The 17206-nt window shown below is 42.3% G+C and overlaps 2 protein-coding genes across 5 annotated transcripts; one reads left to right on the top strand and one right to left on the bottom strand.

The window, feature by feature from the left end:
• Positions 1-2029: 2029 nt before the first annotated feature.
• LOC129784790 (ubiquinol-cytochrome-c reductase complex assembly factor 6) lies at positions 2030-3950 on the bottom strand. Its single transcript, XM_055808867.1, has 2 exons — positions 3597-3950; positions 2030-2384 (listed from the first exon to the last, which is right to left on the bottom strand). Exons 1-2 carry the CDS (start codon positions 3702-3704, stop codon positions 2289-2291), a joined length of 204 nt encoding a protein of 67 aa, XP_055664842.1. The 5' UTR covers positions 3705-3950; the 3' UTR covers positions 2030-2288.
• Positions 3951-4086: 136 nt separating this feature from the next.
• Positions 4087-16911, top strand: TDG (thymine DNA glycosylase). 4 transcript variants are annotated; one of them, XM_055808860.1, is made up of 10 exons: positions 4087-4202; positions 7031-7179; positions 9805-10034; positions 10545-10614; positions 11966-12101; positions 12181-12263; positions 12352-12446; positions 13991-14162; positions 14453-14548; positions 14698-16911. In XM_055808860.1, exons 1-10 carry the CDS (start codon positions 4180-4182, stop codon positions 14832-14834), a joined length of 1191 nt encoding a protein of 396 aa, XP_055664835.1. In that variant the 5' UTR covers positions 4087-4179; the 3' UTR covers positions 14835-16911. The 4 variants fall into 4 exon arrangements, with proteins under 4 accessions (XP_055664835.1, XP_055664834.1, XP_055664833.1 ...); XM_055808859.1 differs by having other exon boundaries at positions 14695-16911; XM_055808858.1 differs by having other exon boundaries at positions 14453-14581.
• The last annotated feature ends 295 nt before the right edge of the window (positions 16912-17206 follow it).

The raw sequence follows: 17206 nt of genomic DNA, 5'->3' as shown, positions 1-17206 counted from the left end.
TAGTAATACCAGCTTTAATAGCAGTCCTCTGTTAGTAAGTTACTGAATAGAGCAGGTGTACAGATTCTTCTTACTATAGTAGTGCAGACTTTGTGCTCTGTACCAATCAACTGCTGCTGAGGTTTGGATGTAATACTTCCTAAAGATTCACTTCTAGTGATACGCTTATGAGTACATCATCAACACAAACATGGCTCACATTAGCTGCAAAAGCACTCGTAAACCAAAGAGAGGAGGAGTATTTGAAGTGTAGGATTGCTTGCTACAGTATGCTTAATCCTTTAATTACTTGGGGATTTAAGCAACTTTTGCTCTGTTACATAGCTGAAATTCTCAGTGCCTTGGTTTTAGGATGACATCTGATTCAATTTTGGAAATATAATAGAGTATGCTTGAGAGTCATGCTTTGTGCTGCTTCATCTTCCTCAGCTGAGGCTATCATGTGCAGCATAGCTGTGGTCCAGCTGCTCTCTACCCTGGAGTGACAAGTGTTTGCTATTAATAACCACAAAATGTAGTTGTAAACTTGCCTTTTTTTTTTTTTGGGGGGGGGGGGGGGGGGGGGGCAGGGAGGCAGGCAGGATTGTGCCAGCTCTGTGAAGCAAGATAGTGTTAATGCTGAAAGATGTATCTGCTAGTCAGCTGAATCTTATTTCTTTCAGTGCTGCGGTCATGCTGATTCTGGGGGTGTCACTTCTGCTGTTAAAACCTGGTGTGTGGTCAGCTTTGCTACTCCTAAATAGTCACAACTAGTAACAGGTCCCTCTGTGATAGAAAAGGCTGGGGGGAAATAGATGCACCCAGTTGCTCAGTTTATCTCATGCCGAGATGGGAGGCTGTCAATGTCCGCTCTTGTTTATGTACAGTGAAGGAAAAAGTAGTTCATTAGAACTGGACCTAGTAAGATGTTCTCATTGATTGGTTTAATTTGGGCTTAACATCAACATCCAAGATTGACTTGAGGCCCTTCTATCACCGGCTGCTGCCATTGGTAAAGTTGTGAGGCAGAGCCTGTCACCTGGCAGTACTAAGTACGGGGCTGCAGCCTGAACAGTTGCACGGGCGCGTGAAAGGATCTCATCTCACCTGCTGTTCTAGATCAGCCAGGCTCTGAGAGCAGAGGCACATGCACAGGAGCTATAAACCTTTCTTCCTAGAGAAATGGCTCCCAACTTACGCAAATATAAGTAACAGCTTCACAGCTGGACCAGATGCACAAGTAGCACTTCCAGTGATCATTTCTGGATCCCTGTGCTACAAGAGCTCCAAGTACTTTACTAGTAGGGATTGGGGAGCTTTTCTGTTTCCATAATGGGTAATCTGTCAGATTGAGGTTTTCTTACCTGAGTCAAACCTGAGTGAGACTTGAGGATGAAGCTTCTGCCTTGCCTTGGTGCCCTTCTCAAGGGACAGTACCCCCCCCACCTTCACAAGCTCTACCACATACCATTCAAAAATGGGTGGCTGCACCATCTTTGTAGGATGTTGACTTCCTCGAGTTCCGCATGTGGGTGTTTCGTGGTGATCCTATTTCAGGACTGAAAGGTAAACCTTTTATTTCAGAGTTTTGTATATTTATAGCTATCAAATCAGCTGTAAACAGAAGATACCCAAATGGAGTACAAACATACATAACTTCAGTGTAATCTGTACATATTTGCCCCCTTTTAACGAATACAACCAAGCTGTAAGATCCTTTCCAGCCTTACAGTGGGCCAAAGTAGGCTCCCTGTCAGTAATACAGACAAACACACACAGAAAGTCAGTGTTAGCCAGTACTAGTCCATTGCAAGAAGTCCTGCAATAAAGAATCTTTCCTATTTATAGATGCCATCGCCAGCTGTATCATGTTCTGGGTTGTGTCCAGTAATACTGAGTTAAAGTTTAAAAAGGTGGGAAATGCCAACGGGCAAGCAGAGTTCTACAGATGAACAGGTAAACTTACTAAGGCTAGTGACCTGTCAGTATGCTAACTTCCTATACTTGTTAATCAGCTGAAGCGTTTCAAATTCTATCAGACTCAACAATGTGAGTTTACATCTTTTATTCTGAAGGGAACTTATACAGCAGTGAAGATTAAAGAAATCATAAGCATTTTGGCACGCAAAAAATTGGACTTTTAATTGTATTCATCATACATTTATTTTTGATGCTGTCTGTAACTGCTTAAAGGAAACAACAAAAAAAGTATTAAGGGAGTACAGTATTTCACATAAAGATTTCTGCAGTCGAGACAGCTGAAAAAGTATTTTATCAGTTCCAGTTTTCACAATGTAAGTAAATTGTGGTCACTGTTCTGAAGTCTGAACTTTGCTTGATCTTGCTTTTAGACCCAATAGTTCTGTTTTCAGTTCTCCAGGCTTAGGAGGTATTTCAGGTATACTCTGTGAAAAGTAGAGAAAGACATCAGTGTTGTGGCAGAAGAAAAAGTAAGCTCCCAAAACAGGAAACTGGCATTCTCTGCAAGAGACAGCATTATAGCTAAATTGTGACTATACCACCCTCTTTTTTGAGCAGAGTATAATTGTTACACATGAAGTATCTTAAAAATTAACCTATTAACTTCTTGTAATTTGACTTTTCTTTTAAAATAGCAAAATGAGATTTGAAAAAAAGGGAAAAGGAAGAACGGATAGTGTTTTCAAGGAACAAAACTTCTTTTTGCTATTTAAGAAAGTAAATTTTGTTAAGATGTCTAGTACAGCTGAAGCTTACACATGTAATTTTTTCTCTTGGTGACAGAAGAAAAAGTTGCACTGTTTCTACCTTTGTTTTAGAAATTAGGCAGCAAAACTGGAGATGAAGTTTAAAAAAGGGAAAGATACCAAATGACATTTTGAGAACCGTACCTCCTCAAAATTCATGCCAGTTTACAGAAGTGTAGATCATTAGATCACTCTCAACAAATATGCCTATTTGCCTGTAATGAAGACTACAGTACAGACTATTAAAAGACATAAATTCTTACACTTGCCGCTTATGTTCTTATCAACGACTTAAGCCTCACTGCTTAAATTTTGACATGACAGCTCAAGCACAGTAATTTTTTTAACTTATTTCCGATTTGAAAACAGCACCGTGTTTTTTAAAAACCCAAAAAGCATACAAGAGCAGGAGGATGAGATAAGGCTCACAAGCTAGAAGGCCTCCAAGAGACCCGGTCAGCCACTCATATCCCCTGCGGACGGTCTCAGCGGGAGCCTAGTTCTCTGCGACCGTGATTTCGATGGTCTTGACTCTCAGTCTGTCATTATTTCTACCATAGACATTTGGTCATGGAGGAGAAAAGGTCTATTTAAACCTAGTACAGCCCCTCCTCACCGCTTCTGCACACTCCCGCAGCAGCAGCCCCGCCTGACGAGGCTTGCGCTGGGTTCTGGTTGCGGTACCACGTCGCCAACCTGAAGGGAGCTCCCAAGAGACGACCCGGCCACCTGCCCGCCGCCTCCTCAGGGGTGGTCATGTTGTCCCTCAGGCCTGAGCCCCTTCCACACAAAACCGCCCCAGGAGACAGACCGACCCTCCCTCCCTCCCTCCCTCGGACACGCTGCCAGGCTCCGCCGCATAACCAGCGGCCGGCACCCCCGAGCACTTACCAGGTCGGGCCGGTAGTACCTGTGCACGACCTCGGCACCGGCGAACATGGCCAGCAAGCTGGCCGCCAGCGTCTTCAGGTAGGTGGGCCAAGGCACGCCGGCAGGCATGGCTGCAGGCGGGGCGCCCCGCCCCGTGACGTAATGCGCCGGACGTGCGTCATCCCCTCCGCCTGCCGGGCGGCCGCAGCATGGCGGCGGGGGGCGGGGGGAAGGGGCGGGGCCCGTCCCCTGCGGCGGAGCACCCTGCCGCGGATGACCAGGAACGAGTCGCGGCGCACGGCCTGAGGCCCGCGGGCCGCCGGGCGCAGCGGAGCTGCCCCGCTTCTGCGCCTGCGTCTGGCCCGGGGCTGCGGGCGAGGCCGTGGGGAGCCGCCCCCGCGACGCCCCGCCCCCTCCCGGCGCCCCGCCCTCGCCGGGCCGGGCCCGGCTGCGCGCTCCCATTGGCCGGCGCCGTTCACGTGACGCGGGGCTGCCCGGCAGGTCGGTTGGGGCGCTGAGGCGCGGGGGGAGGGGGGTGGCGGGGGGCGGCCGGCTCGGGCGGTGACAATAGCCCGGTCGGCGCCGGCAGGCCCCGCGCCCGGGCATGGAGGCCGAGGAGTTGGGCAGGTATCGGCAGGGGCCCCGGGCCGCGCTCAGGCCTCGCGTTGGGGATCGCTGTTGTCCCTCTCCTCCTCCTCCCGCGGCTGCGGGGAGCCGGGGCCGGACTGTGGCGGCCGGGCCGCTCCCCCCCCCCCCCCCCCCGCCCTGCCCCGACCCGCCCTGGGCGCGGAGCGGGAGGGGAGGCGCTCCCGGCTTGGGGCGGGGGGCGCGGGCGCGGCGAGGTGGGCCCAGGGCTGGGGGGCGGCCCTCCTGGGGGGGCGCGGTGCCGCGTTTGCGTGTCCCGGGGGGGCTCCCGGGCTCTGCGTGGGGGGGCGCGGGGCTGCGTGGGGGCGGGAGAAGGGCGGGCAGGCGGTGCCGGGCCCGCGGGGGAGGTTGGCGGGCGGCCGGCGGTGCGGTGCGGTGCGGGGGCCGCTGCGCGCCGGGCTGTGGCAGGGGCCGGCGGCCCTGGGTAGGGGGCGTCTGCGTTTGTGGGGGCTGCAGCGTGAGCGGGACTCGCTGCGTGTAGGGGGGTGTGTGTAGGGGTGGGTTTGAAAATTAATTACTAGGTTTTGTTCCAATGGATGTATCTTTTTCTCTCTTTTATTTTTATTTTTTTTTTACTTTTAGCATGAACTGAAGAGGAGGGGGTTAAATCACTACCTTTTTCTCATAGAACTGAAAGTATTTATTTAAATGTCCTGTAATACATACCTCTATAACAAAAGATGGTGTTTCTGAACACATGCAAGAAAAATTACCTAAAAAAAATTATATGAAGCTTAGAAGTAGGGATAAAAACTCTTTCATTACCATGTGGTTAGAGGACTATGTGCATGATACGGTGCAAATTTTCCTCTAAGGGAATTTTTTCCCCTTTACAAGAGAGAGACTTTATATGCGCATAAAATAAGAAGGCACGGCATGAATTACAAGAGGACATTTGGTCTTGGATTAGATGCTTCTGCATCTCCACCGCTCTGTTCTTGCACTCTGTGTGATTAAGTGTTTATTACATTATGAACTGGATTCTACGTGTCTCAGTTGTTTCCCAATACACATCTGAAGACCAGTTTTGGTTAGTTCAGTAACTGTACAAATATTTCCTATAAAAAACTCTTCCAGCAGGTGGAGGTGAGGTATTTACACTGAAAATCTCCAATAACTTGGTTAGGCAACTTCCACAGGAATCTGACAGAGCTATGTTCAAGTTTATTCTCCTTGAGTCAGGGCAGGTATTTGGTTTAAAATCAGCTGCCTGATCACAAGACTATGGGCTGTTCTGGCATAAATCTGATTTGCAGTAGGATTCCTAAATACCCATTATGTGATGGAGTGGTCCCTTCTTTTGAGATATTTAGAATCACAGAATCATTTAGGTTTTAAAAGACCTTTAAGATCATTGAGGCCAACCATTAACCTAGCACTGCCAAGTCCACCACTAAACCATGTCCCTAAGTGCCACATCTATATGTGTCTTAAATACCTCCAGGGATGGTGACTCAACCACTTCCCTGGGCAGCCTGTTCCAGTGCTTGACAACCGTTCAGTGAAGAAATTTTTCCTAATATCCAATGTAAAACTCCCCCCATGTAACTTGAGGCAATTTCCTCGGAAGAAGAGACTGATGCCCACCTCTCTACAGCCTCCTTTCAGTTGTAGAGAGCAATAAGATCTTCCCTCAGCCCCCTTTTCTCTAGGCTAAACAACTCCGTTTCCCTCAGCCACTCCTTGTAACCTTCTAGACAATTCACCAGCTTTGTTGCCCTTCTCTGGGCATGCTTCAGCACCCCAGTGCCCTTGTAGCGAGTGGCCCCAAACTGAACACAGTATTCAAGATGCAGCCTCACCAGTACTGAGTACAGGGAGGCGATCACTTCCCTTGTGCTGCTGGTCATGCTAGTTCAAATACAAGCCAGGATGATGTTGGCCTTCTTGGCCAAATAGCCAGTCCTGGCCAGATTTCTATATATGTAAAAATTATTTGGTGTTTTTATGAATAACTTTGAGATGGTAAAATTATTGCCTGAAAATTTACTATTCATTCAATCTTTTCTGTGTATTTGTATGGCAGTAGAATCTGTGGACAAGAAAGTGGCTGCGTAGGTAGAAGGGAATGACAGTATGACGTAGAAGTTTGTGCTGGGGTATGAGAGCTGTATATGACTAATCCATGTGTGGAGCAAAAGAGCTGTATATGGGAAAATGTATTTGTGGGTGGAAAGAGACTGAATCTGTGTGGGAGCACTTACGTGTAGCATAAGCGTGGTATTTGTGTTGGGATCCAGTGTGTGATAACTGGGCAACATCTGCCACACAATGTTAAAGCTGTTTAATAATCTGCATAGTAACTAATGCTGTGTGTATTCATAATGCTTTGTAGCCCAGAATGATTCATCCATTCTGTATCATATCAGATAAAGTAATTGATGTCACATTGAGAAAATCTAAAACTCGGGAAACTTGAAGTCCAAAGAGTTTTAACTCGCTTGTGTTGTGTTGGTATGTTTGATAGACAGTTTGCCTTGATAATGTGTGCTACAGAGATTTTTTACAGAAAAAAAGGGAAAAGCTTTACGCTTCACTTACAAACGTTGTGGTTTGTCCACGTTATAATAATCACGAGAGAACTGTGCTGTTAGTGTTGGGTTTAACATCACCTGATACCAGCTAAGCAGTCAGATTGTTTAGTGGATTTGAATAACTTACTGCCTTGTTAATAGAGTCGTCGGAGAATGTAAGTGCGGTAGATGCCAGCTTTGATAAAGATTGATGTTTACAGCCTACTTGGTACATCATTAAATTTCTAAATTTTTGATAAATTACGTCTTTTTTTTTTTTTTCCCTCCCTTTCTAAGATACTACTTGTATCTTCAGCAAGCTCAAGCATTTTACACGTTCCCTTTCCATCAGATGATGACTGCAGCGCCGAACGTGGAAATCATGAGTGAGCAGCCAACTCTAGAGGGCATTCCGGAGCTGAACATTGCTCAGGAGCCTCCAAAAGGTAGTTTGACTGGGCTGTGCTAAGTGAGCTAAAACGTTAGTAATCAGTTGGGGGTGTGTGGAAGTTACTGGTCTTCAGACATACTGTTTCTTTGGACATACTAGATTTCCTTTTCTTGATGCTCCCTGAGGAAGTATTAATTACTTGTATTCTTTTTAAGTAACATTTTTTACTAGACAGTTAAAAAGATCAGTAAATCCAGGTGATAGTATTCACATTGTTCAGTCTCACAGAATTACCACGTTCCAGGAAAAGCAGATTTTTGTTTCAATAGATGAATGTATTATTTTTAGCAGATTTAATGGGCTTTAATACTATTTCAGAGAAGCTTTCTTTTCAAAGTCTCAAATTCCAATTTTTTTTACTTCTGCAAGAGAAGTACAGTATAATACTATTTGCTTGAATTATTTTTGTTTAAATGGTGGTTTAGTGTGTTGTAGTAATCACAGATAGCTAATTGCTTTTTATATACTAAGGATTGTTTGGTGTTAGCAAGGCTTACTTAAACAAATACAGTGCTGGAAAGTGTCCTGTATGTGACACAAGTTTTGTACTTAATGCATTTGTGCATTGCCTTTCTTTTTTCCCACTAAGATTTTGTACACAGGCTTTGTAGTAACCATGCCAAGGAAAGATTCCTTGTTCTGTTACTCTGCTCGTTACCACATAAGCAGTAATCTCTGCCACACTTATTCTGATTCTATAGCAAATATTCACACACTGAGTTTTGTCTTGCTTTTAATATTTAGATAGAGGTTGGAGCTCTCTGTATTGAGGTAACCTATCAGCCAGTTCATGCAGTGGCATTGTTTGTTTAAGTGCATTCTCTGATAAGCTTCCTTTTTTTTTTTCCCTTTCTTTTTTTAGTTGTAATGCATGGCCAGATGAAATCACAGGAAGAAAACCTCCAGTTTAAAATAGTTGTGACTGCTCAATTCATTTGCAGTATTGTTTGCTACAGTTAGGATGCATTTTAAGTGCTGTGCAGTTAGGCTTCTTTTGCAGCTTTCTTATTGGATTGCATGATATCACCATGAGCATGCTGTTTGACTGCACATTCAGCTGTTTTTGCACAACCATAATCTTCTGTTATGAAGCTGTTCCGAAATATTTTTGCAAGACCTGGAAGTTGAGTAAGGCCTTCAAAGGCAAGGCTTGAAGATTTACGGAATACCTGTGATACGTGCAGGAGCATATATGAAAGGCAAACATTGGAGTCCAGCTACCTGCTGTAATGAAAAAAGTAAAATTTCTAGGATTATGCTCTGAAACACTGCCCTGGCGTTTGTCATCTTTCATGACAGTGTCAGGTTGGTAGGTACCTGATCAGCATGGGAGTTAGGAGAACGTTATCCTGCTTCATTTGAAATACATCCAACTCAAAGCAGTCACAGTATCTGTGGCATTGTGCCATCACACGAAAAACCTCCTAACTCTTCAAGGGGTAGGAAGGAAAAACTGCTTATGTGCCTCAACAAATCTGTGCTCTTTTACTCTCTCCTTTGTTATAACTAGACTTTAGCTGGAGTACTGACTGTTACTTACAGCTTTCCTGGGCAGTTGCTCCAGTGATGCAGTGGGAATTTCACATGACTTTTGTCCTCCTTTTTGTTTGCACTCAGCTTTCTTACAAGAACAGCCCAAAACCAGTTTGCAGACTTAAGGCAGTGCCCTAGTATCCACCATATTTATTCCTTACTGAGGGAGATCTTCATCTGGGAATTTTGAAAATAAGATGAACTCTCAATTTTAAAATAATACTTTGGCTGTTTGCTGATTGCTGCCAAATGTGTTTTCATATTTTTCAAGTTGTGTTCTGCAGCTTGATGTTATTAATGAACAAGGATAGAGAGCAATCTCTGGGTGATTGTGTCATGACCAGCTGCTTGGATCTCTGAGCTTTAAGGGCCAGTAGATGAGGGAGGGGAATGGTTACTACTTCATGTTTGCATTTTGTAAATAAAAATTAATGTTTGGTGTCACTCATTCAAATTGAGATCCTAAAGGTCTCATTACTTTACTATATGACACACTGGACAGTATCTATTCTGTTAAAAGTAAATTGTGAATAGCTTATGTAGCATTCAGCGATGTGTTTGTGTCCCTGACAAGTTTACACCTTACACTAGGTAATGCTTGAGACCATTTGCTTTTGACATGCTCTTTGGTTTCTTCAGTATGTTACATAATCTGTAACAATCAACCTTCATATTTAGACGCTGAAGTATGAATAGTAGACTTAAACTTACTGTTGCATTCCTTGGAACCTGAGCTTTGATGTTCTGGCATATTCTCCAAAATAAATTAAACTGTTTCCAAAGGAATCTTGCATGTAGCATGTAAACAGCCTAACTTAGTCATGAGGTTGTTCTTTGTATCCTAAGTCAGCGTAGTTGTCTGTGAGCAGTCTGTGTGTGTCTGTGGTACAGAAACACCCAAGCTAGCTCTGTTGAGCCTGAAATTTTTTTTAAAATTTTATTTATTAATTGTTTAAATTAATGAAATTTGAAGGTGAATTTATCTGTCTGATTTCTTTTTGTATCCATACATGTAGCTCAGTGTTTTTGAAATATCCACACTTCAATATTAGAAGTGTAAAAAAAGGATATTTGCTGTGTGTTTCAGAAGTTAAAAAAGGAGGAAGGAAAAGAAAAGCCAAAGCAGCTGAGCCAAAGCAACCCAAAAAGCCTCCTGCTAAAAAGGAAAAAACAGCCAAGTCAAAAGGCAAGCAAGAAAAGATCACAGATTCTTTTAAAGTCAAAAGAAAAGTGGACCGCTTTAATGGTGTATCTGAAGCCGAACTTCTGACCAAGACTTTACCTGATATTTTGACTTTTGATCTGGACATTGTAATTGTAAGTAACTCGCAGTTACAAGATTAGGTACAAAAGTGAATAGTCTGTACTCGCTGGTTATGATTTACATTCTTTCTGCTTACTTATCTGTATTGCTTATATGGCAAGATCTTGCAAGATAAAGTATATAAACTCTTTCCTGTGTGTTGAGCTGCTTTGCATTTTCTGTTAAAAATGACAGTAACATAGCTCTAATTTCTGAGAAGTCTAAGGCTTACATATAGCAGCACATAGTCATGAAAGACCGTTACTTGACACTTTATTTACTGGAAGCACTACATCAGTGGCTTGGAACACACAGTGAGCTGATCTTCTGACATTGTGCATCCAAATGAGATGCTGCTGTAAAATTTTCATTTTTAAAAAAATAATGATGGAAGGTACCATTAACAGTTTTGTTTATTGACAGTAACTTAAAGAGAATTGAATAAACATCCTTATTGTAACTTGATTAAATTCCTGACTAGCAAGCCATGTTCTTATCGTTAAAATGAACTGGTATCTTTGTAGATTGGCATAAACCCTGGCTTGATGGCAGCTTACAAAGGACATCATTACCCTGGACCTGGAAACCATTTTTGTACGTTTAGTTTTCCTTTCTTCTTACAGAATTTGCAGAACTTTGTTAGAACTTGTGGCATTCTAATTAAAGTGGTTTGGGGTTTGGTTTTTGCTTTTCTTTTTTTGGATGCAGAGGGATTTTGCTTTTAACCGTCCAAGAGTGACTTAAATCCCATAACTACTTCTGTTAAATACTGTACATAAAAAGTAATTTTCAGTGCAGGTTTAGAATTGTCATGTGAATGCAGTATTGCCAAATAACTTATTGGCGTATTAGTGTGCAACATAAAGAATAAGATTAAACCTCTAGTACTTGAGTTATCGAGGGTAAGTCAATAGGCATTAACTTCTGACATAAAATAAAAAATACATGCATTTTCCCAAAAATGCATTTCAGTAAGCCCTATTCTGTTCACATTTATTTATCTCTTCTAAACAAGCTTTCTAACTGATGAGAAAGCAAAAACGATTGTCCTTTCCCAGCAGGCATATGCATCTAGCGTACCTGATTCTCTAGACATATTTTTTCATAGGTATTTTTCCATTTTAAGTAACATTTTCTGCAGTATGTTCTCATAAAGAAAGATCATACCTGAACTCAGAAATTCTCTGTTTTGTGCACTGGGAGCCATCCCAGCTGTGGTGGTAGGGAGCTCCATTCCATGTGGGCTCATTTGCAGCCCTGTGATACTCATGCCAAAATGCTTCTGGGTGTCCAGCAGACTTGTAAATCAGGCTTGGGTATTTCTCTAGTGTTCAGCTGCCTAGCCCAACTAATAGCCCTCTTTTCCAAGAAGCAGACCAGCTATGCATGCTCTGACAAATCCATGTGTCTGTAACCTTCCTGAATCATTAGGAGCTAGCTGTGGTTAATTTGTGTTTAAGAGATTGGCAGTGCGTATCACCAAAACTATACTGTTTTATGCTAAATATGAGTGTAAGGTGTCAGCAGGTTCTGTTGGAAAGGCCCAGTGCAAGAAGTGATGGCAGGGTTGTAAAGGAAAGCTGACATGTACTTGCCACATTCTTTCCCACAAAATCCATACTTAGCACATTCACTCCTGCTTAAGTGAACTGCAAATCTAAAGCTCTGTGCTGAACTTTTGGAATAAAAGACTGGTTTCCATACACAGGATCATGGCGAGGAATTCCTGTTGTTCACTAGGGATTTTCTAACCTCTTGCAGCAGACTAAGTAATTTTGCCTGGTTTAAACTTTTCCGGATAGCGCAATAGTCTTCCCAAATTAAGTGGTGCTCTGTTAACATAGATTCTTCTTTAGCATTCCAGTACTCTGATAGTCGAGGGGTTTTTTTGGCTTTGTTTTCTTTTCCTCAGAAAAAGGGAAACGCTTATCTTCCTCCTTCACAGGGAAGTGTCTGTTCATGTCTGGTCTAAGTAATGAACAGCTGAACCATATGGATGACCACACCTTGCCACATAAATATGGGATTGGATTTACAAACATGGTTGAAAGGACAACACCTGGAAGCAAAGACCTCTCCAGGTAGGATAACAAGGGAGAATGTAATGCTTGTTAATGAATTAATAGTTGTGATTACAATTTTGAGTACTTTCTCTTTTAGCAAAGAGTTTCGTGAAGGAGGGCGAATTCTGATGCAGAAGTTACAAAAGTATAAACCTCGTATAGCGGCTTTCAATGGAAAATGTGAGAACCTTGACCTTTAAACTAATACATTCTGTCAGCTTTTTTTGGTTGTTGTTGTTCACTTAATCCTATCTTCTTTTCATTTTAGGTATTTATGAAATTTTTAGTAAAGAAGTTTTCGGAATAAAAGTTAAGAACCTGGAATTTGGACTGCAGCCACACAAGGTGCCAGATACAGAAACTGTAAGTATTGAGACTGAGAAATGAAAACAGGGCAGTTCATTCTGGTTATTTCAAAACTAAGGAATTCTTAGGACTTGCACACACTTACAGTAACATCAGCATTTGCCCAAAGTGCAAGGGACGTGAAAGGCTTTTACTTAAATAAAGGGGAATAGTGCAATTTTCAGATACAGTTTCCCAAGAAAAGTTTACAAGTCTGAAGGAGCTGCATTATAGATGTATTATGGTCAGTAGGTTAGTGCATTCTCTGAAGACTATCTAAAATATAAATAAAACATACATGCTTTTATCATGTGTCATCTACTTTCATCTGGTTCTCTGTGTCGAATTCCCTTATGTTTGTATGACTGAATTTTGATACCGACCATGACCATGGTGCTGGTAGTGTCACAGTGCAGGAAAAGTAACAAGCCCATCACTGTGCTCATACGCACTATGGTTACAGCGTTACTGGATCTAGGCATGCCCAAGTCCTTCCATCAGACTCGGTCTTCTTAAGCTGATTGGCAGCTTGAAATTAAATTGGACACTTAAGATAAAGCAAATAGTTTGATGAAGTATATTAGTCATAGACACCTAGGGCTGGAAAACATCTCGAGAGACCAGCTATGTGTCATCAGAAATAGGTTTCTTTAATGTGTTCTTATAAACAGGTTCAGGCAAAGGCAGTTACACTACCTGCCATGGTAGCTTATTGCCAAATTTCATTGCCTTGTCAGTTCAAAAGTTGGGGTGCTTTTTATTTCTGTCCCAAATTACTAGTGCTGCAAGTTTAAGCTCAATTTAAACTGTCCTCTAAAGGTGAAGTGTTGCCATCAGAGCCTGAAGAACCGTTGGTGATAAAGGGCTTGCTTCTTAAGTAGCTCTTAAAGACTGCTGCAGTACATGTAATTTGCAAGAAAGAGTAGTAATCCTCTTTACTAGTACTCATTCATAAATACTGCATGGTAGCAAAGGTATTGGATGCAGTTCTTTTTTCCTGAACTGACTTTGTCTTTGGTTAGAGCTGTTGGCAGAGATAGAGATGCTTAAGTCGGCTTCAGCCACGCTAACCCTGGAGTTTCAGACCCTGGCAAGGGTGATGCAGGCGCCCTTGGCTAAGGAGCCAGGCCTGTTAACCTGTGGTGCCTCCCTCGGCAGTTGCATGCTGTTTGCATGCTGTCACGTATTGCTCTGTGGACTTCCTGGCTCAGAGCTCCGCTTGCTCAGGGAGCTCTGGGCGGTGCTCCACTCTCCAGCGTACACTTAGAAATTGGACTTCTTGTAACACATGCTGGTACTACTCCAGCACATGAACAACTGGTTAAAAGTGTCCTCTCTCCAGCAGCTGGTAATTGGCCCCTTTCTTCAGCACAAGACATCTAGCTGGGCAAGAAAAATGAAAGGCTCCTTTTATCCTTTTCCGCAACCACCCGTGACATGAGTGGAAGTTTGTAAAAAGGTTAAAACAGTGAGCTTAACAGTTAAAGTTCTTCTCAACGCACTAAATATTAACTCATAGCTCAGGGACAAGTAATGCTAATTTTCCTGCTCTTTGTCTCAAGCTGTGCTATGTTATGCCATCATCCAGTGCAAGATGTGCTCAGTTTCCTCGTGCACAAGATAAAGTTCACTATTACATAAAGCTGAAGGATTTACGGGATCAACTGAAAGGCATCGCACCAAACACAGAGGTACAGGAAGTGCAGTACACATTTGACTTGCAACTTGCACAAGGTATAGTCATTATTTTTTTAATTCTTTATTAAAAATGTAGCATAATGTACAACACAACTAGCAGTTTCCCCAAGTAAAAAGAAAGAAGGAATTTAAGGGGATGGGGGGAAACGTGCCATCTTCTCTAAATCGTGTGGTGTAGGATTACAGATTCCATTCTCTTCTTAATACAGTCTTAATTATCTAAGGGGACCAGGGATTGTCTTGTGGAATATGTAGTTCTCTGATAGAAATGCTCTTCGATCATTTTTATTTTGAATATTAATATTTGAGGTCTTCTCTTTTGGCAGAGGATGCTAAGAAGATGGCTGTCAAAGAAGAAAAATACGATCCAGGTTATGAAGCAGCGTATGGCGGAGCTTACTGTGACCGTCCACCATACGAAGGTGAACAGTGCGATTTCTCTTCAAATGGAATTGGTAAAGTGCGGTGCTTGGGGTGTTCAGTCTGTAAACCATTACTTACGAACAAATACTTAGTGGTATTAACTGCCTTTTTTAAAACTGTATTTTATATTTTTTATTTGTTTTAGCAGCAGGCAATCCACAGTACTGTGAGGGGTCATCCTTCGGCGAAGTTCCTAATGGACAATGGATGACACAGTCCTTTGCAGACCAGATTCCGGAGTTCAGTGCTGGTATGATACGGGAAGAAGAGGGAGGCAGCGCATGAGAGCTGTTTCTTCTCGGCTATGCATACATGCTGCAGTTTTAATGCAGTGCTCAAGAGTGGTACCTCGGTTCTCCAACTGAAGCGTTTTAATAGTATTTTATCTCCCCTAGGTATTTTATTATAGTCCAAAGTAAGTGTGTGGTAGGCTCAAATCAATGAACTAGATAATTTTAAGGAACTGTCCAAACTTTTTCTAAAAAAGTTAGCCCTTTTTTGTATATGAGTTTTATATTTAATGTATACCATTTCTTGCGGTTTTTGACAACTTGCTTTCTCATTTGTGAAGATTTCTTTGGGGCGTTAATTTTATTCCATAAATTGTAATGTAGTGGTTAACAGCAGCAGCATACTTTTTACTGATGCCTGAATATTTGGATATCTCATAATCCTTTTATATCTGGAAGGGGAGATGGGAAGCGTACCCTTATCTTACATGAAGTGGTGTTTTTAATCATGCACAGTTAAGCAAATTGTGCTTTTTTAAAGTCTGCCTTTTACCTTCTTAAAAAGTGCAGAAAGTTGTGTTCTGCAGCTGTGAGTACTGAGTATTTTCTGGGTGGGAAGAGAGCTCTGTCTATTTAGTGATTGGACTGTATTCAGGATTAAGGGAGTGGAGACATCATCTCAAGTCACAACACTGGGGAGGAAAATTAGTGTTGCGCAGGACAGGGCCTAAATGTTCTACCTGAGCTGTCTTAGGGTAAAGTGTCCCTACCACTCCATCTCTTTCCCCCTTACATTCCAATGTAAGGACCTGAAATTCCTTTAAAAAAGTCAAACCAAAAAAACCTAAAACAAACAACAGTGGTTCCTGAATTCTGTGGCATTTAAACTCTCGGTCATTCCTCTGTGATTATTCTCTTCACCTGACCTTTAGCAGGAGACAACCCCTTTGAACAGATTGCATTGCAGGGAACTGGAAGACCATATTCCCTGTAAAAATCACATACAGCTACGTGGTGTAAATTGGATACAGTTAGCACAGGGTGAAAGAGGCTTGCAAGTTAGCAGTTTCAAATGTACGGTGCTCTTCAATCTGTAAGACCTCAGAGGGCGTTCTCCTTATTCCTCTAACATAAAAAATACTAAGTTAAATGTAAGGGCAGCTGTTCCATGAATAAGTGAGCTGTAGAAACTACAGCTCTCTTCTGAAGAACTCGCTTAAACGATACATGTTTTTGGCCAATATTATTGACTGAGAAAGAAGTGATAGTCCATGCTTGTGCCTAACCATCATCTTCTTTCCCTCTTGTATCATGTGAGGAAGAGATGAAGTAAAAGCAATAAGCTGATCAAAACATTGAAGTTTTGATGATCTTATGACAGTAGGTGCTTCACATACTTGAAAAAGTAGATACAAACAGTATCTCCACAATCCACGCTGGTCAGAGATTCCTGTACTGGTGCGTTTACTCCTATCCTCACAGCCAGTGACAGTTGTCATGCATTGAGTGTGACTAGTTAGCGTAGATTCTAATCCTGCTGTAACAGCTCTCACTGAGATCACACACTGTCAACCTGTTGTGAGGCAGGCATGATGTTTACAGTTTCTTCCCAAATTATGTGGCTTAATTCTGAGCGTCTTAAATCAAGAAAGTGTGTGTTATGATTCTGACTGTGTTTATTAGCTTCAGCATTAAGCTGTTCAGTATATTGTCAAAAAGGTATAGGACTTGTCTTATCTGTTATTTAAAGTGTACTGTATCATGTATTGCTGTTTACATGGATGTTTTCCTGCAGGTGCTCTAAGTATCTTGCATCAGGGATTTGTTACATTCAATTTTATTTTTCAACAGAATTAGAAGCATGTAATTAGCACTGCTGAACATGTAGCACAGTAGGATATAACTACTGTAAGCCTATCCTGTTTGATTGGAAGGGAATGGCATCTGTCAACAGAGTCAACTACTAGGTTATCTAGGTATAAAATACCGTTAAGTGTACAATGACCATGTCACTAAATATTGCAGTTCTCTGTGTGCTCCCTCAGAACTGGTGCTCTTTTCATTACAGTAATACAGAAGTTCTTAATTTGTCTTAAATCTATCAATGTTTCACAATAAAATCAGGAATTGTATTGCAGTGTCTTAAAATGTGCTTTTGCATCTTGCTAGCAAGGGTCTCAGTGCACTACAGGACATGTCAACTGCAAAACAGCGTCATCATGCAACAGAACTCTACTCATTAAAATGCTGCTTAGGTTTTTATTTCAGGCTGTTTAATGTGGGCTAGACAACTAAAGACACCTTCTATGTCATACTTCAAGTATTTCCTGTGTAGATTTTTCTACCAGCAGACAGCAGAGTCTTATTTATTAAAACACACTGTCTGGCACTGAATTTCACCTCTGTAAGTGTTTAATGGAAGTACTC

This window comes from Falco peregrinus, chromosome 6 (assembly GCF_023634155.1).
Source record: "Falco peregrinus isolate bFalPer1 chromosome 6, bFalPer1.pri, whole genome shotgun sequence".
In the NCBI taxonomy this organism is placed as follows: Eukaryota; Metazoa; Chordata; class Aves; order Falconiformes; family Falconidae; genus Falco; species Falco peregrinus.
The sequence above is the reverse complement of the archived record's forward strand: the minus strand, read 5'-3'. Positions and strand labels throughout refer to the sequence as shown.

Excerpts from the sequence above, each read along its gene's own strand:
- LOC129784790 (XM_055808867.1), bottom strand. The coding sequence starts at position 3,704 with ATGCCTGCCGGCGTGCCTTGGCCCACCTACCTGAAGACGCTGGCGGCC. Across the intron at positions 2,385-3,596 it reads GGTACTACCGGCCCGACCTG|AGTATACCTGAAATACCTCC; the intron begins GTAAGTGCTCGG and ends TACTTTTCACAG.
- TDG (XM_055808857.1), top strand. The coding sequence starts at position 4,180 with ATGGAGGCCGAGGAGTTGGGCAG. Across the intron at positions 12,447-13,990 it reads AGGTGCCAGATACAGAAACT|CTGTGCTATGTTATGCCATC; the intron begins GTAAGTATTGAG and ends CTTTGTCTCAAG. Across the intron at positions 14,582-14,694 it reads TTTCTCTTCAAATGGAATTG|CAGCAGGCAATCCACAGTAC; the intron begins GTAAAGTGCGGT and ends TATTTGTTTTAG.